Source organism: Pan troglodytes, chromosome 1, assembly GCF_028858775.2.
Source record: "Pan troglodytes isolate AG18354 chromosome 1, NHGRI_mPanTro3-v2.0_pri, whole genome shotgun sequence".
Lineage (NCBI taxonomy): Eukaryota > Metazoa > Chordata > Mammalia > Primates > Hominidae > Pan > Pan troglodytes.
In genome coordinates, this window is record NC_072398.2 from 178,680,362 (window position 1) to 178,705,625 (window position 25,264).

The window sequence follows — 25,264 nt, forward strand, 5'->3', positions numbered from 1 at the left end:
TTCAAATTCTGTAATGTTCTTGTATCTATACCTATTTTCACCATAGTTCAAGGCCTAATTGCCTCTTTTCTGGACATAATGACCTTGTAACTGGTTTTCCTACAGTGAATCTCTATCAGTTCTGATTCATCACATACAATGTTTTCGTACTTATCAAAGCACAGCTCTATGTCACATCTTCTCCAGCTTGTCCTCCATTCAGAATCTCAAGCTTCCTATGCTCTAACCCCAAATCTTGCCTCCCTCCTACAGTATCCTTACATGCTGCTTACATGCAGGACTACTTCCTGATGGCCTACCATTTCCCATCCCTGAGGCTTTGCATTACTATTTTCTTTTTGGGTTTTTTTTTTTTTTTTCTTTTTGAGACAGAGTCTTGCTCTGTTGGCCAGGCTGGAGTGCAGTGGTGTGGTCCTGGCTCACTGCGGCCTCTGCCTCCTGAGTTCATGCGATTCTCCTTCCTCAGCATCCCAAGTAGCTGGGACTGCAGGCGCCCGCCACCACCCGGGCTAATTCTTTGTATTTAGTAGAGACGGAGTTTGACCATCTTGGCCAGGCTGGTCTCAAACTCCTGAGCTTAAGTGACCCACCCACCTCGGCCTCCCAAAGTGATGGGATCACATGCGTGAGCCATCGCGCCCGGCCTACCTTCCCTTTTCTTCTCCTATGGCCAAGCACCTGAAAAAGTAGTCCCCTGAAAATGCCAATTTCAGCATGAAGACTTTTTTTTTTTTTTTTTTCTGAGACAAGTCTCCCTCTGTCGCTCAGGCTGGAGTGCAGTGGCACCATCTCGGCTCACTGCAACCTCTTGCCTCCCGGATTCAAGCAATTCTTCTGCCTCAGCCTCCTGAGTAGCTGGGACTTCAGGCACACGCCACCACGCCCCACTAATTTTTGTATTTTTAATAGAGATGGGGTTTCACCATATTGGCCAATCTGGTTTCGAACTCCTGACCTTGTGATCTGCCCGACTCAGCCTCCCAAAGTGCTAGGATTACAGGCGTGAGCCACCGCGCCTGGCCAGCATGAAGACTTCTGTAACCCCCAATGAGACATTAATGTGACCATTACCTTCTTTGAAATGCCATAGCACATTCTCTGTACTTTTTATATGCCATCATTCACATTCAACCTTGAATAATGCTTAATTGCAAGACCAACAGTATTTTTGTTTGTTTATTTTTGAGACAGAGTCTCACTCTGTCACCAGGCTGGAGTGTAGTGGTGCAATCTCGGCTCACTGCAAACTTCGCCTCCTGGGTTCAAGCGATTCTCCTACCTCAGCCTCCCGAGTAGCTGGGACTACAGGTGCATGCCACCATGCCCAGCTAATTTTTGTATTTTTAGTAGAGATGGGGTTTCACCATGTTAGCCAGGATGGTCTCTATCTCCTGACCTGGTGATCCACCCACCTCAGCCTCCCAAAGTGCTGGGTTACAGGCATGAGCCACTGTGCCCGGCCTTGTTTGTTTTTGAGATGGAGTTTCACTCTTGTTGCCCAGGCTGGAGTGCAATGGTGCAGTCTTGGCTCATTGCAACCTCCACGTCCTGGGTTCAAGTGATTCTCCTGCCTCAGCCTCTCAAGTAGCTGGGATTACAGGCACAGGCATGTGCCACCATGTCCAGCTATTTTTTTTTTTTTTTTTTTGGTATTGAGTAGAGACAGGGTTTCACCATGTTGGTCAAGCTGGTCTTGAACTCCTGACCTTAGGTGATCCACCCACCTTGACCTCCCAAAGTGCTGGGATTACAGGCATGATCCACCATGCCTGGCCTTCGACCAACAGTATCTGAATACTGGCCTTGCTCGTAACTATCTGTGTGTCTTTAGTAAACTTACTTAACCTCTCTGTGTCCCAGGACCCTCTTCTATAAAATGTGATAATAAAAGTAACTATTTCATAGAGTTATGAGAGTTAGATAAATTAATATTTACAAAGTGCTTAGGACAGCATCAAACATATAATAAGTACTCTTTTAACAAACAATTTGTTAAATAAAATTTGTATGCTCATCTTCCCTACCCTGCCTACTGAACCTTAAAGCAACCTTAAAATCAGCAGCAAATAATTCAACCAGGTAGCTCCTATACCTCTTATAAGATAATGAAATTAAGGACCTTTCCTAAAAGTTTACAAATTATTGAGAATGACATACCAGTAAAAGGCAGAGAAACAACTGCTGTAACAACAGAATGTGCAAAGTACGTAACATTTCCAGAGCACCAACCATGAGCCAGGCACTGAGCAAGCTGAGCTAAATGCTACAGGAGCATTATCTCAAAAGAACCATTTTAGCACATCAAGTGAAACAGCACGAGCTTTACCTCCCGGTGTTTCCCACCCTTGGAGTCCCGGAAAAATCACAGGAGCCAATTAAAAGAACACAGTTCTATGAATGATTATGCTGCAGAAGTGTGTGAAGAGTTATAACACCTAATCCATCTTTCAGTTAACACATCATGTACTTCAATTTCCTCTCTGAGATCTCATGTTTAAAAAATGACTATTTAGCCTTTCGATTTGAACTGGAAAGGATTTATAGAGGAGTTTAAACAGAGTCTTGAGGAGTGGATACAATTTGTATATGTGTTAGGCTTAGCATAGGGCCTTTGTCATGGCAGGCACTCCATAAATACTTGCTGAATATACTAGTTAGTAAACCGAATAAGTAGGAATAGATTTGGATGGCTTGTAATAGTCATAAAACTATACTGAGAGTTAATGTGGTTAGCACGATTTTCTTTTAAATCTTGATTCACTTGTAATTAGTGTCACATAGATTGGGTATCTAATAAAATAAGTTTCTGTTTTCGTTTTTATTTCTTGAGACAGTCTCGCCTTCTCGTTCAGGCTGGGGTACAGTGGCATGATCACTGCTCACTGCAGCCTTGACCTCTGGGGCTCAGGTGATCCTCCCACCTCAACCTCCCAAGAAGTTGGGACTACAGGTATGTGCCACCACACCTGGCTAATTCTTTTATTTTTTATGTATTTATTTATTTATTTATTTAATTTTTTAGAGATGGAGTCTCGCTCTGTCGCCCAGGCTAGAGTGCAGTGGTGCAATCTCGGCTCACTGCAAGCTCTGCCTCCCACGTTCACAACATTCTCCTGCCTCAGCCTCACTGCAAGCTCTGCCTCCCGGGTTCACACCATTCTCCTGCCTCAGTCTCCCGAGTAGCTGGGACTACAGGGGCCCACCACCACATCCAGCTAATTTTTTGTATTTTTAGTAGAGATAGGGTTTCACCATGTTAGCCAGGATGGTCCTGATCTCCTGACCTCATGATCCGCCCGCCTCAGCCTCCCAAAGTGTTGGGATTACAGGCGTAAGCCACCACGCCCAGCCTAATTCTTTTATTTTTAATTTTGTATGGATGGGGTCTTTCTTAATATGTTGCCAAGGCTGGTTTCAAATCTTGGGGCTAAAGTGATCCTCCCTCCTCAGCCTCCCAAAGTGCTGGAACAACAGGCGTGAGCCACTGTACCCGGCCAAATAAAATAAGTTTTAGTGATTCAGTTCTACAAACCTTATCAAGTGATTAACAAAGGCTTTAGACAGGAAGATCCAGTACAAAGGTGTGAAAAATCTATGAAAAGTGAACAACTACAAGGATACAGGGAAGCATGAAAGACACTCTGCCCTCAAGAGGCTCACAATTCAGAGGACAGGATTCACACCCATCATCCTGTGCATGTTACAGAAATAAAGAACAACAGGAAAATGGAGGAGAAAAACAGTGACACTGTCTAGGGGATGGAGAATTCTAGGGAGGTTTGCTAAAGGCTCTCAGGTATATAAAAAGAATATTTTGGACAGAGGAAACAGCATAAGTGAGGAACAGAACTAGAACTGAGAAAGAAACACTGAGCTGAAGAACGATGGAAAAGGTGGAAGAATATACTTTCTTGGGGTAATTTTAAGAAAAATGTAAATACGTACCCTTCCAGTTAGCTGAAATTCACTAGTGTCCAGAGGCTAGACCCCATCTTCAAGTCCTATGAATCTACATATTGACAACTATGAGTCTTCATTCAATCTGTTTTGTTTGTTTTGTTTTTGTTTGTGTGTGTGTGTGTGTGTGTGTGTGTGTGTGTGTGTTTTTGAGACAGGGTCTTGTTCTGTTGCCCCGGCTGGAGTGCAGTGGCATAATCATAGCTTACTGCAGTCTCCAACTCTTGGGCTCAAGTGAGCCTCCCACCTCAGCCTCCCAGGTACACAGACTATAGCTATGTACCACTATGCCCAGCTATCTTTATTTTCATTTGTTTTTTTGTGTTTTTTTTTTTTTTGAGACTGAGTCTTGCTCTTGTTGCCCAGGCTGGAGTGCAATGGCACAATCTCAGTTCACTGCAATCTCCGCCAACCAGGTACAAGCAATTCTCCTGTCTCAGCCTCTCAAGTAGCTCAGATTACAGGCATGCGCCATCACGCCTGGCTATTTTTTTTTTTTTTTTTTTTTTTTTGTATTTAGTAGAGACGGGGTTTCACCACGTTAGTCAGGGTGGTTGTGAACTCTGGACCTCAGGAGTGATTCTCCTGCCTCAGCCTCCCGAGTAGCTGGGATTATAGGCATGTGCTGCCATGCCCGCCTAATGTTTGTTATTTTTTGGTAGAGATGGGTTTCACCATGATAGCCAGGCTGCTCTCAAACACCTGACCTGAAGTGACCCTCCCTCCTTGGCCTCCCAATGTGCTGGGATTACAGGCATGAGGCAAAGTGCCTGGCCCTCTGGCCTACTTTTATTTTGTAGAGCTGAGGTCTCACGCTATGTGCCCAGGCTGCCTTCACTCATTCATTTAGAAAATACTTATTCATTTAGCCAATGGGCATTGAGTATCTAATATGTGCCAGACACTGTTTTAGTGCTTGCTTTATTCAGTAGTAGACAAGCAAACAAATTCCTGCCCTCACAGAGCTTATATTCTTGTGTGTAGGAGGAGGAGACAAAAACAACAAACAAATAAGTAAAATACATAAAACTATTATACAATGACAAGTGCTACAGAGAAAAATAAAACATGGAAGGAGGACTGGGAGTATTGGTGGGTACAATTTTAAATAGGAGAGTCAGGGGATGTCTTACTGAAAAAAGTGAGGGAAAAGCCAAAGGCTTTTATCCCACTGCATGGGGATACGTGCAAGGCCCTGGAGGGCAGTAAGGTAGCATGCCCTGGAATTTCAAGGAACACTGAGGACAGTGTGGCCAGAGCTGAGTGACAGAAAAGGAAGAGTTATAAAAAATGAGGTCACAGAGGGCCGGGCGTGGTGGCTCACACCTGTAATCCCAGCACTTTGGGAGGCCAAGATGGGCGGATCACGAGGTCAGGAGATCAAGACCATCCTGGCTAACACGGTGAAACCCTGTCTCTACTAAAAATACAAAAAATTAGCTGGGCGCGGTGGCAGGCGCCTATAGTCCCAGCTACTCAGGAGGCTGAGGCAGGAGAATGGCGTGAACCTGGGAGGCAGAGTTTGCAGTGAGCTCAGATCGCGCCACTGCACTCCAGCCTGGGCGATAGAGCGAGACTCTGTCTCCAAAAAAGAAAAAAAGAGATCACAGAGATAATGAGTCGAGAAATACAAATGGTGTAGAGGACTTGTGTCATTCTGATTGGGATGAAAAATCTGTGGAAGGTTTTAAGCAGAGGAGTGATATGATATGACTTAGTTTTGAAAGGACCAGGCTGGGCATGGTGGCTCACTCCTGTAATCCCAATACTTTGGGAGGCCAAGGCGGGCAGGTCACAAGGTCAGGAGTTCGAGACCAGCCTGGCCAATATAGTGAAACCCCGTCTCTACTAAAAATACAAAAATTAGCCGGGCATGGTGGTGCACGCCTGTAGTCCCAGCTACTCGGGAGGCTGAGGAAGAAGAATCGCTTGAACCCGGGAGGCGGAAGTTGCAGTGAGCCGAGATCGCGCCATTGCACTCCACTGGGCGACACAGCGAGACTCTGTCTCAAAAAAAAAAAAAAAGAAAAAGAAAAGACCACTTAGGCTGCTACATTAAAAACAGACTGACAAGGGTACTAATAGGAAGACCAGTTAGGAGGCCACTGCAGAAATCTAGGTCAGAGACCAGACTGGTCCCAAGATTGAGAGGCAGCTGGATTATAGATATATTTAGAAAGTAGAGGCAGCAGAATTTCCTGATAGATTTGTCTATCAAGGAATGAGGAAAAGAAGATTCAAAGATGACTCTAAAGTTTTGGGCTTGGGTAACTGGAAAGATGACAGCACTGTCATTAATTTAGATAGAGAAGCCTGTAAGATGACCATGTCAAAGGTGAACTTGCTAAGCTTGAAATGTGTATGCAAGTGGAGATGTCAAGTGGGCAGTAAGACAGTCAAGTCTACAAAACAGCAGAGAGATTTAGGCTAAAACAAACATTTGGAAGATGTCAGCTTAGAAATAGTATTTAAGCCCATAGAACTGGATAAGATTACCAAGGAAATGTATAGAGGCAAATAAGACTTACAAGAATTAATATCTTGGGTTTTCCAAAATGAATACGAAATGGGGTCAGAAAGGAGGGTGTACGGAGATAGAAATTAAATTACGATAAATGAGGGATGCCCTAGGAGTCCAGAACTTCTTGTGGTGCTTGACATAAACACAATGAGATTAGAGCTGATGGTCTCAAGGACAAATATGGCAGCGAGGTTATGAGTTCTGGGAGACAGGGAAAGCCAGGAGTTTGACTAGAAGTCCAGTGTAGTAGAACCACTCCTGTCAATGGGCATGTACACAAGAGAGAAGACAGTACTATCCTGGGCATGTGGGGTTCAGCAGTGGCCTCCTCTTGCAGTCAGTGGAGGTACAGCATCATGGGCTTCTTCTTGAAGATTCTTTTATTTGAACATATCCATTGTTAAATACTGTCTTTTATGTATAAACTAGGAAAAGCTATACCAATAATCAATGGAACATCATCTCTCTCCTCTGCACTATTCTCCAGAGGACCTTTGACCAACTCCTTTCATTCCTTTAAGAAGAGGACTATCAGCTCCTAATTCCCTAAAAGAAATGTATTCCTTGAAGGCCAGAGAATCAAACATTCCTCAAACAGATTTTAGCACCATCTGTTCTCGACAGTGCTACAAAGAACCTATGAAATTATGCTTTTGTAATTTCACACTTCTCTGAAGAATATGTGTAGTTTCAAATTAAAATAAACCAAAACTCCTATTTTAGAAGCTTAGAGTGGGAAAGAATCTCAAGAGGCCATTCAGCCTATTTTTCAGCCTGTCCTATACAAGATGGAGAATTGTACAAATACATGATTTCACAGATTCTTGTATCACAACCAACATAAACTTCTCTATTCCTATCTTTTCGGTGTTGAGTAAAGAGTTAACAAAACCTTGTTCCTTTTTGTGTGAGACTTCGATAGGTTAACTCTTTGGCTATATCACTGCAGTGACCTGATCAAAGTTTGAACGTCTATTACGTTACCAGAAAAAAAAAATGATGTATTTTCTTCTATAGTTATATTTAAAATAACTGATGAATTACACATATTTAAAGTGTACAATTTGATGAATTCTGACATGTGCATATACTCATAAAAAGGCACTTGCAATCACCCCCCAAAATTTCCTTGAGCCCCTTTGTAATATATGGTTCCCTCACCCTCCTTCAAGCCAAAGGTCACTAAGATTTTTATCTTATGTCTTCTTTCAGAAGTTTTAGTTTTAACTCTGTATAAATCTATGAACCATTTCCAATTAATTTTTGTACATGGTATGAGGTAAAGGTTGAGGTTCATCTTCTTTTTCAGACAACTGGCTATACAATTATAAAGACCATTTTTGTTCAAAAGATTATCCTTTTGCTAATGAACTGCCTTGGCATCTTTATGGAAAAGCAATTGAGCATCTGTAAGCATCTATGTTTTGACTCTCTGTTCTGTTCCATTGGTCAATTCATATATATTTACACCCAAACAATACTGCTTTGATCACTCTACTTTTAAAATACATCTTAACAGCCGGGCACGGTGGCTAATGCCTGTAATCCCAGCACATTGGGAGGCCGAAGTAGGTGGATCACCTGAGGTCAGGAGTTCGAGACCAGCCTGGCCAACATGGAGAAACCCTGTCTCTACTAAAAATACAAAATTAGCTGGGTGTGGTGGCATGTGCCTGTAATCCCAGGTACTCGGGAGGATGAGGCAGGAGAATCACTTGAACCCAGGATGCGGAGGTTGCAGTGAGCTGAGATTGCACCATTGCACTCCAGCCTGGGCAACAAGAGCGAACCTCTGTCAAAAAAAATGAAGGTCTTAACATCATCTAAGAAGTCCTGGAATTATTTTCTTTTTCTCTCTCTCTTTTTTTTTTTTTTTGAGACAGAATCTCCCCCTCTCTGTCACCAGGCTGGAGTGCAATGGCGCAATCTCAGCTCACTGCAACCTCTGCCTCCCAGGTTCAAGAGATTCTCCTGCCTCAGCCTCCCAAGTAGCTGAGATTACAGGCACACATCACCATGCCCAGCTTATTTTTGTATTTTTAGTAGAGATGGGATTTCACCATGTTGGCCAGGATGGTCTCGATCTCCTGACCTCGTGATCTGCCCACCTTGGCCTCCCCAAGTGCTGGGATTACAGGCCTGAGCCACCGCGCCTGGCTATTATGTTCTTTTTCAAAGTTGTTTTGGCTCTTCTAGGTTCTTTGCATCCCCATATAAATTTCAGGATCAGTACCTCAATTTTTATCTGTTTTTATTTTATTTTTTTTTTTGAGACGGAGTTTTGCTCGTTACCCAGGCTGGAGTACAATGGTGCGATCTCGGCTCACTGTAACCTCCACCTCCCGGGTTCAAGTGATTCTCCTGCCTCAACCTCCTGAGTAGCTGGGATTACAGGTATGCGCCACCACGCCCAGCTAATTTTGTATTTTTAGTAGAGATGGGGTTTCACCATGTTGGTCAGGCTGGTCTCAAACTCCTGACCTCAGGTGATCCGCCCGCATCGGCCTCCCAAAGTGTTAGGATTACAGGTGTGAGCCACTGTGCCCAGCCAATTTTTATTTATAAAAAAGCCTACTCGTATTTTGATTGGGATTGTGTTGAAGCTACAGATCAATTTGGGGACAACTGCAATCTTAACAGTACTGAGTCTACCAATCCATAAATATTATATATCTCTACTTAGGTCTTTAAATTCTCGTAACAATATTTTGTAGTTTTCAGTGTATAAGTATTACAGATCATTTAAGAAATTTATCCCAAATTATGTCATATTTTTGATGTTGTGGTTTTTTCTTTGAGACAGGGTCACACTCTGTCACCCAGAGTGAAGTGCAGTGACACAATCTCAGCTCACTGCAACCTCTGCCTCCTAGGCTCAAGAGATCCTCCCACCTCAGCCTCTTGAGTAGCTGGAACTACAGGCATGTGCCATGACACCTGGCTAATTTTGTATTTTTTGTACAGACAGGTTCTCGCCGTGTTGCCCAGGCTGGTCTAGAACTCCTGGGCTCAAGCAATCAGCCCACCTTGTCCTCCAAAGTGTTGGAATTACAGGTGTGAGCCACCACACCTGGCCTACTGTATCGTTATTAAATTTCTATATTCAATTGTTCATTGCTAGTATACCAAAATACTACTGATTTTTATACAATAATCTCACGACTTTGCTAACTTCACTTAGTAGATCTAGTGGCCATTTTGTAGACTCCATAAGGATTTGCTACATAGACAGCCATGTTATCCATGAATACCGACAGTCTTTTTTTATATATATAATTTTATGACTCTTTTTTTTTCCCCCTTATTACATGGGCTAGAAGCTCCATTACAATGCTCAATAAAAACAGGAGTGAACATCCCGTTCTTGTTTCCAGTCTTAAAGGGGAAGCACTCAGTCTGTTACCATTAGAGATGTTACAGATTTTTCATAATCATTAGCTTGTGAAAGTTCTCTTCTTAGATTGCCAAGATATACACACACACACACACACACACACACAAACACAATCATGCTCTCTCTAATCTTGAATGGAAGTAGGATTTCGTCAACTGCTTTTGCTGTATCATATGGTTTTCCTTTTTCATCCTGTTAAAGGATCCTGTATCCTAAACTATGGAATGAGTTTTGAATGTTAAACCAACTTAGCATTCCTGAAATAAACCATGTTTAGTCATAATATACATTATTATTTTATGTATTGTTAGAGTGGATTTACTAAAAATTTGTTAACTATTTATGCAAATAACTTCATGAGAGGTATGATGTATAGTTTTCATTTTTTGTAATGTCTTTTTTTGGTTTTGTTATTAGTATAAGGCTGACCTCATAGAGTAAGATTCCTTCTCTTCTATTTTCTTGGTGTGTTTGCACAGAAATGGTGTTATTTCTTCCTTCATTGTTAAGTTACCAGTGAAACCATCTGAACTAGGACTTTTCTTTGTGAGAAGGTTTTAAACAATAAAGTCAATTCTTTTAATAAATACAGGGCTATTTAGGTTATCTATTTAATCTTGAGAGCTGTGAAAACTTACTGTTCAAATAATTTGCCTATTTTATCTAAGTTGAACGCACACTGACCAAAACATGTTCATACTGTCTATCGGACCTGTAATGATAGTTTCCCTCTTTTACATCCTAAAAAGGTAATTTGTGCTTTCCCTATCTAATCAGTCTAACTAGAGGTTTATCAATTTTATTGCTCTTCTCAAAGAACTGGCTTTTGGTTTCATTAATTTTCTTTATTGTTTTTGTCTTCTATTTTATGGATTGCTTATCTTTATTATTTCTTCTATTTTGTATTTCATTTACTCTTTGTTGTCTAATTACTTAAGGTAGACGAGTAGGTCACTGATTTGAGATGTCTTTTTTTCTTTCTTTTTTTTTTTCTGAGACAGAGTCTTGCTCTGTCACCCAGGCTGGAGTGCAATGGCGTGATCTCGAGTTACCGCAACCTCCACCTCCTGGGATTACAGACATGCACCATCATGCCCGGATAATTTTTTTGTATTTTTAGTAGAGGTGGGGTTTCACCATGTTGGCCAGGTTGGTCTCAAACTCCTGACCTCAAGTGATCCCCCCACCTCAACCTCCCAAAGTGCTGAGATTACAGGCATGAGCCACCGCACCTGGCCTTTTTTTCTAATACAAGGGTTTAATGCTATAAATTTATCTCTAATCATTGTTTTAGCTGTATCCCCAATTTTTATATCTCATGTTTTCATTTTCAAGCAGTTCAAAATATTTTATAATTTTCCTTTTGGTTTATTCTTTGACCCATGGATTATTGGGAAATGTACACTTTATTTCCAAATATTTGGGAATTTTCTAGAGATCTTTCTGGCATTGGTTTCTTATTTAAAGCTGTGTGGTCACAGACCACATTCTGTATGATTTGAATCATCTTACATTTATTGAGACCTCTTTTACACCACAGAAAATGGTCTATTTTGTAAATGTTCTGTGTGCACTGGAAATGAATGTGCATTCTGATGCTGTTGTGTGGAGCATTTTATAAAAATCAATTAAGTAAAATTGGCTGTGTTCTTCAAGTTTTCCATAGTCCCGCTGATTTTCTATTTACTACTTCCTTCAATTAGTGACACAGAGTTATTGAAATCTCCAAATATTATTGTGGGTTTCTCCATTTAACCTTTTGTTTTACCAGTTCTCTCACTGTGCATTTTGAAGCTCTGTTATTTAGATACATGTTTTGAAATTGTTGTATCATTTTGATAAATTCATCCCTTTATAAATATGGTATGTATTTCTTTATCCCTGGTTGTAATATATGTTCTGAAATAACCTAGATATTAATATAGCCATTTCAGCTTTAATTAATATTACTATGCTATCTTTTCTACCCATTTAGTTTTTTTTTTTTTTTTTTTTGAGACCAGTCTCACTCTGTCGCCCAGGGTGGAGTGCAGTGGCGTGATCTCGGCTCAGTGCAACCTCCACCTCCCAGGTTCAAGCAATTCTCCTGCCTCAGCCTCCCGAGTAGCTGGGATTACAGGCACCCACCACCAAAGCCCAGCTAATTTTTGTGTTTTAGTAGAGACGGGGTTTCACCATGTCGGCCAGGCTGGTCTCACACGCCTGACCTCAGGTGATGCACCCGCCTTGGCCTTCCAAAGTGTTGGGATTACAGGCGTCAGCCACTGCACCCGGCTGTGGTTTTCTTTTTCTTTTTTTTTTTTTTTGAGATGGAGTTTCACTCTTGTTGCCCAGGCTGAAGTGCAATGGCAGGATCTCGGCTCACTGCAACCTCTGCCTTCTGGGTTCAGGTGATTCTCCTGCCTCAGCCTCCCAAGTGGCTGGGACTAGAGGCGCACGCCACCACACCCGGTTAATTTTTTTGTATTTTTAGTAGAGACCAGGTTTCACCACGTTGCCCTAGGTGGTCTCGAACTCCTGAGCTCAGATGATCCACCCGCCTTGGCATCCCAAACTACTGGGATTACAGGCGTGAGCCACAGCACCTGGCCTACTTTTGTATTTTTAGTAGAGATGGGGCTTTCATCATGTTAGCCAGTTTGGTCTCGAACTCTTGGCCTCAAGTGATCCGCCCACCTTGGCCTTCCAAAGTGCTGGGATTATGGGTGTGAGTCACTGCGCCCAGCCTGCCTTCATTTTTAAAACGTATTTTTACTGGGTATAAAATATAGGATGACAGTTTTTCTTTTCAGCATTTTAAAGATTTTGCTGCACTGTCTTGCAACTTGCATTGTTTTCATGAGAAATATGCTGTCATTTTTATATTTGCAAAATACCTAAGTATATAAGGAAGATTTCTTCCCTCAAGCTGCTTTTAAGGTTCTCTTTATGTGAATTTTTATACAATTTGATTATGATCATAACATTTCTTAATGTAGTTTTTATCCTGTTTCTTGCAATTGGGGTTCATTGAGCTTCTTGGATCTGTAAGTTTATAATTTTCATTAAATTTGGAAATTTTTTAACCATTGTTTCTTCAAATATTTTTTAGGTCCACCACCTTTTCTCTCCTTTGGGTACTTCAATTACAGAATTTGGCTGCCTGACATTCCACAACTCGATGATGTGCTGTTCATTTAATTTTTCAGCCTTTTCTCTGTGTTTCATTTTGAATCATTTCTGTTGTTATGTTTTCATGATCACGAGTTTTTTCTTCAGCATTGTCTAATCTGCATTTAATTTCATCCAACATACTTTTCATCCCCTTGCCACCTACATTTCTTAAAGCTTGATTTGGGTCTTTTTTATATCTTCCATAGCTCTCCTTAATGTGCCCATTCTTTCATCCTTTTCAAGCTTTCTTTAAAGCTTATTAGGTAGGATCAGAGCAGTTTGAATCTGTACATAATTTGAGTCATTAGACATAATGTGGCCCATGTAGTACAAGAACCTTTGTCACTCTGGCTGGTAAGAATACAAACTATTCCTGGCCCTGTGAGAATTGTTCTACCCATTTCTTTGCAGTGCTTTTCTTGTATAGACACACTGACTAGTAAGTAATCAGCTAAGACTCCAGAAATCTTTCCAGATCTCCTGAATTTTTAAAACACTTCTGGCAATCGGTCCTGCAAATTCTAACCATCGTGGGCTCTCTATATTTCTCAACTCTGTCTCCTCAAGTCAGGGAGACCTCTAAATCAGTTTGGGTTTCCCCTACCCGCTCTATGGCCTGAAAACTACAGGCAGTAAGATAGGGTAAGCAGAAGACTCACCTTCTCTGCCCATTATCTTTTGTTTTTATCATACTTTGTCTTGATATTTAGTTGTTTAAGGTGGACTGGTGTGATAGCATGCTTGCACAGCTATATCAAAGTACAAGCTGGATGGCTTAAATAACAGAAATGCATTGTCTTACATTTCTGGAGGCTAGAAGTCCAAAATCAAGCCCAAAATCAACATCAGCAGAGATAGTTCCGTCTGAGGGCTGTGAAAGAAGGATCTGTTTCCAGGCCTCTATCCTTGGCTTGTAGTTGGCCATCTTCTCCCTATGTCTCTTCACATCATCTTCCCTATATGTGTGTCTGTTTCCATATTTCCCCTTCTTATAAGGACACCAGTCATATTGGATTTGGACCTGCTCTAATGACTTCATTTAAACTTGATTACCTTTGTAAAGACCCTCTCTCCAAATAAAGTCATATTCTGAGGTACTGGGAGGTTACAACTTCAATATATGAACTTTAGAGGGACACAATTCAATCCATACAATCAATCCTTACTATTCCAACATGGGCAAAAGTGAAAGATAATAAATTATATTTGAACAGGGAGAACCGTACACCCCTGATAGATAGCCATAACTTTGGTCTTACTTCAATAGTCACTCTTGTAGCAGAGCAAGTCCCCTAGAGACACCCTGGAATCTATGCCTATGAAGTTTTTCCAAGAGATATTGGTTGCTGTCAGGAATAAGACTTCTAAGCCAGGACAGCTCGTACACCTGCCTGATGTGAATCTTGTCATTTGAGCAGTTATCTGGGGCTGGAGGAAGGCCCAAAAAGATGCTCCCAATTAGCTACGTTAGATGCTACATGGGTTGTTGCAAAGACTGTCAAAGGTAACAAACGCCTGACACTGTACTACTATCAAGCTATGGTTCATGTTCCACATCCTTATGGGAACCCTAGGGTTAAGTATATCCTATAACCAAATAACCTCATGAGTCTCAAAGTGTAATAGAGCCTATGCATATTAATGGTGGATGCTGTGCTATTCCTTTATAGTCTTCTTTTCCTTATATTAAATACCTACAGTTAGATTCAATATATATTTTGTTAAATGATTTTTTGAGTCTTCGCCACTTCACCTTCTTATAGATTTACCCAGATGCCCTGTACATCCTAAGGGAATTTGGCTATATTGGGAAGTTAGATACATCCTACAAGCACATGAAAATGAGAAGTTTGTAACACAAGTTCAATAAGTTAACCAAAGGAAGCCAGGTGTGGTGGCTCATGTCTGTAATCCCAGCTCTTTGGGAGGCTGATGTGGACAGATCACCTAAGGTCAGGAGTTTGAGACCAGCCTGGCCAACACAGCAAAACCCTGTCTCTACTAAAAATACAAAAATTAGCTGGGCATGGTGGCGTGTGCCTGTAATTTCAGCTACTCAGGAGGCTGAGGCAGGAGAATTGCTTGAGTCGAGGAAGCGAAAGTTGCACTGAGCCAAGATTGTACTATTGCACTCCAGCCTGGGCGATGGAGTGAGACTCCATCTAAAAAAAAAATAAATAAATAAAAATAAAAATTAACCATATGAACAATTAATCTGAATTATAAAAATGAACACAACAACAATAGCATACAATTTATGTACAATTATAGTATACCAGGCTAATACACAACACTAGTTATTTGACACGTGATTGAAATGTCACAAAACTTCACAATATGAGCATACCCATATTCCAGAAGAGAGATTAACCCACTAAGGTAATACAGCTAGTAATTAAACATCAATCCAGCTGGGAGTGGTGGCTCACGCCTATAATCCCAGCACTTTGGGAGGCTGAGGAGGACAGAACACCTAAGGTCAGGAGTTTGAGACCAGCCTGGCCAACATGGTGAAACCCTGTCTCTACCAAAAATACAAAAATTAGCTGGGCGTGGTGGTGCACGCTTGTAATCCCAGCTACTCAGGAAGCTGAAGCAGGAGAATCGCTTGAACCTAGGAGGTGAAGGTTGCAGTGAGCCAAGATCGCGCCACCACACTCCAGCCTGGGTGACAAGAGTGAAACTCCATCTCAAAAAAAAAAAAAAAAAAATTCAATCCAAGGTCTATTTGATTCTAACATCTCTTCTTCTTTCACTATGGCTCATCATTTTTCTGATCTTAAACAAACATATTAAATAACAGTCATTGCCAGACATGGTGGCTCATGCTTGTAATCTCAGCACTTTGAGGAGGCCAAGGCAGAAGAACTGCTTGAGCTCAAGAGTTCAAGACCAACCTGGGCAATGCAGTAAGACCTCATCTCTACAAAAAATTTAAAAATTAGCTGCGCGTAGTGGTGCACACCTGTAGTCCCAGCTTCTTCAGGGGCTGAAGTGGGGGAATCCCTTGATCCCAGGAGGCTACCAGTGAGCTACGATTGCACCACTGCACTCCTGCCTGGGCAACACAGCAAGACCCTGTCTCAAAAAAGAAAACAATGACAACAACAACAAAAAACTAGTCACATATTAGGAAATGCCCCAGAGGTAATTTTAGTTCTACCGTTCCATGAGACTTCAGTATTTAAGTGCATGTACTAGCTACGCCAGTGATCTGGTTACATACAAAATGTAAATAGAACCACATACAATCACTTTAACTCATCACCCCTAAAACTAAATTGGTAATTATTTAAACTAAAGTCTACAGTGCAGTGGTTAAGAGTAGGGACACCAGAATCAGAAAGCCCAGGTTTGATGGCAGCTCCACCACTTGCTAGCTGTACAATCATGGGCAAGTTACTTAAGTTCTATGTGTCTTTTTTTGCTTTTTTAAGAGATGGGGTCTTGCTATGTTGCCTAGGCTGGCCTCCACCTCCTGGGTTCAAGTGATCCTCCCACCTCAGCCTGTACCTAGGACTATACACATTCACTATGGCACCCAGCTAAGTTCTCTGTATCTTAATTTCCTCATCTGTAAAAAGGTAGTTAGCATACTCATGTCATAGAGTTAGTGTAAAGATACATATATGCTTAGAATAGTGCCTGGTACATACTAAATATTTATTATTAGTTAATACAATGGTGAAAATAATCTCATTGTAACAACATGAGGCCCAGTGCAGTGGTGCAATCCAAGCACTTTGGGAGGCTGAGGCAAGCAGATCGCTTGAGCCCAGGAGTTCAAGACCAGCCTGGGCAACATGGGGAAATCCTATCCCTATTAACAGAAAATTTGGCCGGACATGATGGTGTGTGCCTGTAGTCCCAGCTACTCAGGAGGCTGAGGTGGGAAGATCACCTGAGCCTGGGATGCAGAGGTTGCAGTGAGCCGAGATCACACCACCACTGCACTCCAGCTGGGCAACAGAGCGAGAGCAAGACTCTGTCTCAAAAAAATACATATATATATGAACCAGGTGACCTTAACCAACAAGGATCTTTAATGGCCTTGACAAAAGAGATTAGAAATTTTACATACAATGCTTATTAAAATTTCCATGCTGTCAGAAGTACTATCTTCTAGCTTTCTAAGCTTAAAGTCTTTCCTTAGTCCCTCCCTCCCTCCTCATTTTCCATATAGCCACCAAACTCAGTTTTCCAAAATCCTGCTTTCATTAAGTCACTTTTTCTGCTTAAGAACCTATAAAAGCTCTTTATAAATTATCATATTAAAATCTAAATTCCTCTGAGTGGATTTTGAAGCCAGCAGTCTTAGTACAACCTCACATCCCACAAAGCCATCAGTCTGCTTTAACCCCCTCTTTGCTAGGCACTTTGTTGTCTCCCATTTCCCTATGAGCTATGCTCCTTCCCTTCCTTTGTGTAGGCAGGTATCTATCCCCCTTTTCACTTAAGGTCTTTTCTGCCCTTTTTTGCTTTTGTTTTTGTTTTTGAGACAGGGTCTCACTCTGTCACCCAGGCTGGAGTGCAGTGGAGAAATCTCAGCTCACTGCAGTCTCGACTTCCTGGGCTCAGGTGATCCTCCCACCTCAGCCTCCCAAGTAGCTGGGACTACGGGGCATGCGCCACCATGCCCAGCTAATTTTTTGTATTTTTTGTAGAAATGGGGTCTTGCCATGTTGCCCAGGCTGATCTTGAAATCCTAGGCTCAAGCAATCTGCCCACCTTGGCCTCCCAAAGTACTGGGATTACAAGCGTGAGTCACCATGCCGTCTGCCCTTCTCTTTCTAGTGCCTAGTTATCATTCATTATCCATTTCAATCTTTCATTCATCTAGTTATTTGGTGAACATTTACGAATATCTCCTACATGCAATGTGTTGCTCTGTTAGGGATTCAGGGTCAATAAGAAATTAAGAAACATTGGTGTCTATTCTATTCATCCTCTAGAGATCTACTTTCTCTGTACCTTTAGTAAACTTGCAATAAATTTCACCATTTGTTTTCATATTGTTTTATCTATATTAGATCTGTTTCATGTCTTCATCCAACAGATATTTCTTGCTAACCCACTCCGTACTAGGGTGTTTGCTGATGATACCTGTGGTATACAAGATAGACATAGTCCCTCATGGAACTCACAGTAGAGAAAACAGACACACAACAAGGAATTACAAATGTACTGATTATTACAAATAGTATGCATAGAATTCTAGGAATGCATATAATAGAGTTACCCCAGTTGGGAGTTAAATCAAAGTATATGTGAAAAAAATGTCATTTACGGTGACACCTGAATAATGAGTGGGGGTTAGGCAGGTGAAGAGTAGGGGAAGTATGAATCAATAAGGAACCAGCTCTGCAAAAGCCATGAAACAAAAGAGCACAAAATATGGGCAATAATAAGAAAGACTATGAGTATAAATGGAAAAAATGAATGAGAGGAAAAGAAGAATATTGTGATTAAATAAAATGTACAAGAAAATTATGGCCGGGTGTAGTGATGCCTGTAATTCCAGCACTTAGGGAAGCCAAGGTGGGAGTATCACTTAAGCCCAGGAGTTCAGGATCAGCCTAGACAACATGGAGAAATCCTCTCTCTACAAAACAAAAAAATACAAAAATTAGCTGGGTGTGATGGTACGCGCCTGTAGTCCCAGCTACTTAGGAGGCTGAAGTGGGAGGATCACTTGAGCCCAGGAAGTTGAGACTGCAGTGATCCATGATTGTGCCACTGCACTCTAGCCTTGGTGACACAATAAGACCCTGTTTCCAAAAAGAAAAGAAAAGAAAAAAGAAATTACTTTTTCAACTATGAAGTGGAATTATTAGACACAACACAATTTAACTGTATGAGATTGTAGGAGATAAAATTATGTTGAGTTAAAATAAAAATTAAATCAGAAGGAAAATTGTTTGTGGCCGGGCACAGTGGCTCATGCCTGTAATCCCAGCACTTTGGGAGGCCGAGGTGGGTGGATCACGAGGTCAGGAGATCGAGACCATCCTGGCTAACACAGTGAAACCCCGTCTCTACTAAAAATACAAAAAATTAGCCGGGCGTGGTGGCGGGCGCCTGTAGTCCCAGCTACTCGGGAGGCTGAGGCAAGAGAATGGCGTGAACCCGGGAGGCGGAGCTTGCAGTGAGCCGAGATCGCTCCACTGCACTCCAGCCTGGGTGGCGGAGCGAGACTCCGCATTAGAAAAAAGAAAAAAAAAGAAAATTCAGTTTGCTAATCAGGTAAGAAAAAGACCTGATACATAATCCATAAAATAAATGACAAGAAATACTGTTACTCTTTTAGAACAAAGGATTCTGAACCTGCACACCATAAACGGAGGCAACAGAGTTCAGAGAAAAACAGGTTATATGAATAGGAGCTATTGTTGTGAAAGTGTCCAGTCAGTACTGAAGTAACTATGGGGGCTGAACGCAGTGGCACACACCTGTAATTCTAGCACTTTGGGAGGCCAAGGTGGGTAGAAGACCTGCAGTTAGGAGTTTGAGACCAGCCTGGCCAACAGGGTGAAATCCTGTCTCTATTAAAAATACAAAATTTTGGCTGGGTATGGTGGTGTATGCCTGTAGTCCCAGCTACTCAGGAGGCTCAGGTAGGAGAATTGCTTGAATCCTGGAGGCGTAGGTTGCAGTGAGCCAAGATTGTGCCACTGCACTCCAGCCTGGGTGACAGAGCAGGACTCTGTCTCAAAAACAAAACAAAACAAAACAAAAAAAAGAAATAACTATGAGCGCCTCATAGCTTTTACAGATATACTTGTACAAACAAAATTTCTAAACACACAGCACTACCTCGCAAACATCAAGGATAGCAATATGTGTTATTTGCTTGGGAATGACATCTGATCATCTAACTGTTACAGGATCCTTGGTGTGTTGCTTTTCTGGCTGGAAAGCTCTGTGGCCAGTGGTGCCTTTGCCTGAGTTTTGCTCAGGCCTGCTGGGCTTGTTCCGGCCACTCAGCCTGGCAGGCTGTGCTAGACTTACACTACCAGCCTGGATCCCATGTCTGTCAAGGGTGAGCCAGGCATGGAGCAGCAAGGGGTGTGTGAGAAAGCAAGCGTGGGTTCCGGCCACTGCACACAGTCAGGCAAGGTGGCTGCTGCAGTGAGGCAGGTAGCTCCAGGTGCCTGCACAGGCCCTGGCTCTCTGCCAGGCTGCGGCTGGACCAGGTGCACCGCAAGCAGCTTCCACAGCTGCCACCAGGGAATGTGGTGACATTCGGAAGCTTGGAGACTTCAGTAACCACAGGGCCCCAAAGAGGGAGTCACAGCCCTGGCTCAGGGAGCTCCCAAGCTTGGGCTCCCCAAAGGGCTGCAGCTCTTCTCTCCTTCTCTTCACTTGCAATGTGGCAAGCAAGGGGCATGTTTCAGCCTTGTTTGTGTCACAGCTCTTTCAGCCCTGTCATTTGGCAGGTCCCGAGTTCTTGTCCTGCATCCAGGAAGAATGAGGTATGCAGACAAGTGGAGGGTGAGCAAAGTGAAGAGGAGCTTTATGAGTGACGTAATAGAGGAGGGCCTGGGGTGGGTGGCTCCTCTCTACAGGCAGGTTGTCAAATTGAGTATTCAGCTCTCAGCAGAGAGGAGGCCCTGGAGTGAGCAGCTCCTCTCTACAGCTGGTCATCTCCACGTCTGCAGGTCTCAGCAGAGAGGAGACCCTGGAGTGGGCAGCTCCTCTCTGCAGCTGGTCATCCCGATGTCTGCTCAGCTCTAGCTGATCCCAGGGCTTTTACAGGCCTCAGAGGAGGGGAAGCATGCACCGACTGGTGCATGGGCAGCCATGGACAGGCTGAGAAAAGGCACCACAAGTTCCCACTACAGTCCATGGGACTGGTGGCCTGGCCCCCCAGCCTTCAGGCCCTTCCTAGCCTGAAGGTGGAACCTCATCGGGGACCTGGCCTCTTCTGCTCAGGAACGTGTTTGCCTCCTGCTATTCATGGCGCCCAAGCTGTAGGTTCCATGGGGTGTCTGCAGGCCAGCATTGAGCTGCACACATCCCCCATCAGCTTACTTCCTATGTTTGTCAGTGCCCAAAGTCCGGAGGGGGCCAAGGCGGCAGGGCACTGGTGTGTCAGCACTGCCCCGACTTTGCTCTGAGATTGGAGTGGGTGCTGACAGCAGGGAAAAGCCAGGCAGTAGGAGCAGGCATTTCCAGGGCTGTGAGGGAGGGGGGCCTTCCCAAGCACCCAAGAGTGCGAGGATGCCTGGGTCCATAGCCACAACTTGGGTAGCTACAGCTGTGCCTGCAAGGGTGGGGCTCCTGCCTGCTCCATGGAGCAGAAGGCTCAGGTCTGCAGCCATAACTTGGGCAGCTGCACCTTGGGAGGCCCACCCCACCAACTCGGAAGGGGTGGGGCTCCCACTTGTCCCCGGCTCCTACAGGCTCCACGGAGTATGCAGCCCTGGCAGCACCACCCTGCTGCAGCCAGCATGATGGCAGCAGCCACTCCAGACAGGCCACTGATGCCATCATTTTCCTGGACAGCAAACGCTCCGAAAGCAGGCATAAGGTTTTTGTTTGTTTGTTTGTTTTGAGACAGAGTTTTACTCTTGTCGCCCAGGCTGGAGTCCAATGGCGAGATCTCAGCTCACTGCAATCTCTGCCTCCCATGTTCAAGCAATTCTCCTGCCTCAGCCTCCCGAGTAGCTGGGATTACAGGCACCCAGCCAATGTTTGTATTTTTAGTAGAGACGGGGTTTCACCACGTTGGCCAGGCTGGTCTCAAACTCCTGACCTCAGGTGATCCACCTGCCTTGGCCTCCCAAAGTGCTGGGATTACAAGTGTGAGCCATCGCACTTGGCCAGCAGGCCTAATGTTCTTATCTCATCTTTATATTTCAAATCACAGAACATATTTAATACATGTTTGTGAAATAGACAATAATATTTCAAATTTGAGAAATAAAATGGGTTTTCAAAGCACAATCTCTTTTAAAATTCTTTAGGCCATGAAAGATTGCATTACTGCACTCCAGCCTGGGCAACAGAGCAAGATCTGTGAACTACAAATAGTTCACTTTAAAGATTTGACTCTACCTAGTCTCATCGATTACTCCTTGATACTCCAAGGCAGGATTATCTAAATGCTGGAGACTGCTAGTTGTATCCCAGAAAAAAGTAAGCACACATTCTAGCTACTATTTTCTAATATCCTTAAAAAAAAAAAAAATCACGTGGAAAGTCATGGCTAAAAGCTTTCTTCACAGAGGTCATTCTCATAATAATGCTGAGAACTGAGCTCACAAATCCAATAAAACATCTGTGTGATTCTACGTGCATACCAAGTACATAATGTTTATTCAACGCATAAATGATTTAGTGGCTAAATGAAGAAAAAATGAAATGAAAAAGGAAAAAGGAAGGAAAAATTATTTTATACAAAGAAACCCGGCTGGGCACAGTGGCTCGTGCCTGTAATCCCAGCACTTTGGGAGGCTGAGGTGGGTGGATCACCTGAGATTAGGAGTTTGAGACCAGTCTGGCTAACATGGTGAAACCTCGTCTCTACTAAAAATACAAAAATTAGCCAGGCATGGTGGCAGGTCCCTGTAATCCCAGCTACTTGGGAGGCTGAGGCAGAAGAATCACTTGAACCCAGGAGGCAGAGGTTGCAGTGAGCTGAGATCACACCATTGCACTCCAGCCTGGGCGACACAGTGAGACTCCATCTCAAAAAATAAATAAATAAATAAATAAATATTTATAGTAGGAGTGGGGACATTTTTAAAATCTCACCACTAATATTACAGATACAAGGCTAATTTCATGACCTAATCAAAATGCAAATCTAATACTAATTACCATAACATCAAAAGGTAAAATGACACATCCAATGAACCACTAGGTCAGAAATTTGACATCTTGTCTTTCTGTAATGAAATTCCCCATAATTGAACTAAGCCATACAATATTATTAACTGATTTCATTGTTAATTAATTATAAGTAAAATTTATACATAATCATGCATTTTTCACCTTCACTCATGTTTTCAACTATGAAAAATACGCCTTCATGGTAAATCTTACCTCATTGTATCTGTTGCTGGGAATTTTGATGCTAGTTTTCCGAACTTCCATATCAACCACCAAACCTTGAACTACTGGCAAGGTATACTGGTAATTTCTGAAGTCCTGGGCCAAAGCAGATTGAAGCAGAATAAATTAATTCATCAATGGTAGGGTTTAATTTATAGTAATAAAATTAACACAAATGGAAAAAATGTCAATATTGAAAGATCCTATTTATTTAAATAATAAGGAAATGTATAATGAAAGCCCCACTATATGTATTTTAGCTCTTTAGTCTTTAAACTCTTATAAGTAAACCAAACATTATCATATACCTCTTATACACAACATTAAAAAATATTTTTGAATGTCTACCCTGCTTTACCACCACTTAACATTTTCTGTATTTATTTGTTAACTATCTGTCTCCTCCCTCTGAAGCTCCAAGAGAGTACAAACTCTCAGTTGTGTTGTTCTTGCTATATCCTTAACGCCTGGAACATCTTAGGCACTCAATGAATATCTGTAAGGAAACACACACACACACTAACACATCATCTATCCAGTATGGGTGAAACAAAATGAACAAGAGTGGTGGACTCAAGGTCAAAGTAATAGCAAATGGCTAGATTTCATAGGTTCTTATAGGTCACCGTGAGGACTTTTGCCTTTAGGAGGCTTTTGACCTGTTTTAACAGATCTGACTTCTTGGTAATGAATAGGTGGTAAGGGAGGAAGAATGGAAGAAAAGATCAGATAAATACCATAAAAACAATCAAGGTAGGAGATAGTGAGAGCTTAGACCAGGATGTTAACAGTTTATTTATTTATTCTGAGATGGAGTCTCACTCTGTTGCCTGAGCTGGAGTGCAGTGGTGCCATCTTGGCTCAGTACAACCTCCGCCTCCAGGGTTCAAGCGATTCTCATGCCTCAGCTTCCCAAGTAGCTGGGATTACATATGTGCATCACCATGCCCGGCTAATTTTTGTAGTTTTAGTAGAGACAAGGTTTCACCATGTTGGCCAGACTGGTCTTGAACTCCCAACCTCAGGTGATCCACCTGCCTCGGTCTCTCAAAGTGCTACAATTACAGTCGTGAGCCACTGCACCTGGCCAGGATGTTAACAGTTTAAAAAGTGATGAGAAGTTGTCAGTTTCTAGATATATAGATACAGATTTTTTTTTTTTTTTTCCTGAGACAGAGTCTCGCTCTGTTAACCAGGCTGGAGTGCAGTGGCGCAATCTTGGCTCACTGAATCCTCTGCCTCTCAGGTTCAAGCAATTCTACTGCCTCAGCCTCCCAAGTAGCTGGGATTACAGGAATGCACCACCAGGCCCAGATAATTTTTGTATTTTTAGTAGAGATGGGGTTTTGCCATGTTGGCCAGGCTGGTCTCAAACTCCTAACCTCAGCTGATCTGCCCACCTTGGCCTCCCAAAATGCTGGGATTACAAGTGTGAGCCACTGCGCCCAGCCTGTTTCCAGACATATTTTAAAGGAAAATCTGATAATATTTGCCACTGTGGATGTGGAATGTGAACAAATGATAAAAGTTAAAGATGATTCTAAATTTTATAGCCAGGGCTACTAGAAGACTGGAACTGCCATTTACTGAAATGTAGAATATGATGTGAGATGGAGGGTATTTCTAAGTAACCTGACTTCATTACTTGCAAAAAAAGCTCAAGAATATTGATAACCAGCACCCAACTGGTAAAATCAGAATGTCTGTCAACCAATAAAAAAATACCAAACATTCAAAGAAGCAGGAAAATACAACTCAAAATAAAGGAAAAAAAATCAATCCATGGAAACGGAGCCAGAACTTATACAAGAAGTTAGAATTACTAAAGGCATTACAATAGTTATTATATTGTATTCTACATGTACAAAATGTTAAGCAGAGACATAAAAGATCTTAAAAGACCCAAGTATAACTTCAAGAGATGAAAATCAAAGTATTTGATTGAGATTGTTTAAAAGATTGATAGAATTAACAGCAGCTTAAACCAAAATAAAAGATTAGTGAAATTGAGAGCACAGCAATAAAACTCACCCTAAACGAAAACAAGAGACAAAAAAGACTGAAAAAGAAATAAAAAGAACATTAGTAAGACGTGAAACAATTTCAAGCAGCCTGATATATATGTAATTGGAGTAATCTCCTTCAGGGAGAGAAGGGGATGAACAGAAAAAATATCAGATGAA

At 42.3% G+C, this 25,264-nt stretch overlaps 1 protein-coding gene across 5 annotated transcripts in view; it reads right to left on the minus strand.

The window, feature by feature from the left end:
- The window catches only part of ZFYVE9 (zinc finger FYVE-type containing 9), a 205,675-nt gene that overhangs the window by 18,296 nt on the left and 162,115 nt on the right, over window positions 1-25,264 (minus strand). For all 5 annotated transcript variants that reach the window (XM_016918251.4, XM_016918269.4, XM_063817586.1 and 2 more), the window contains one exon: window positions 23,073-23,177. In XM_016918251.4, coding sequence (XP_016773740.1) covers window positions 23,073-23,177 — 105 coding nt within the window. The remainder of the gene's footprint in view (window positions 1-23,072; window positions 23,178-25,264) is intronic.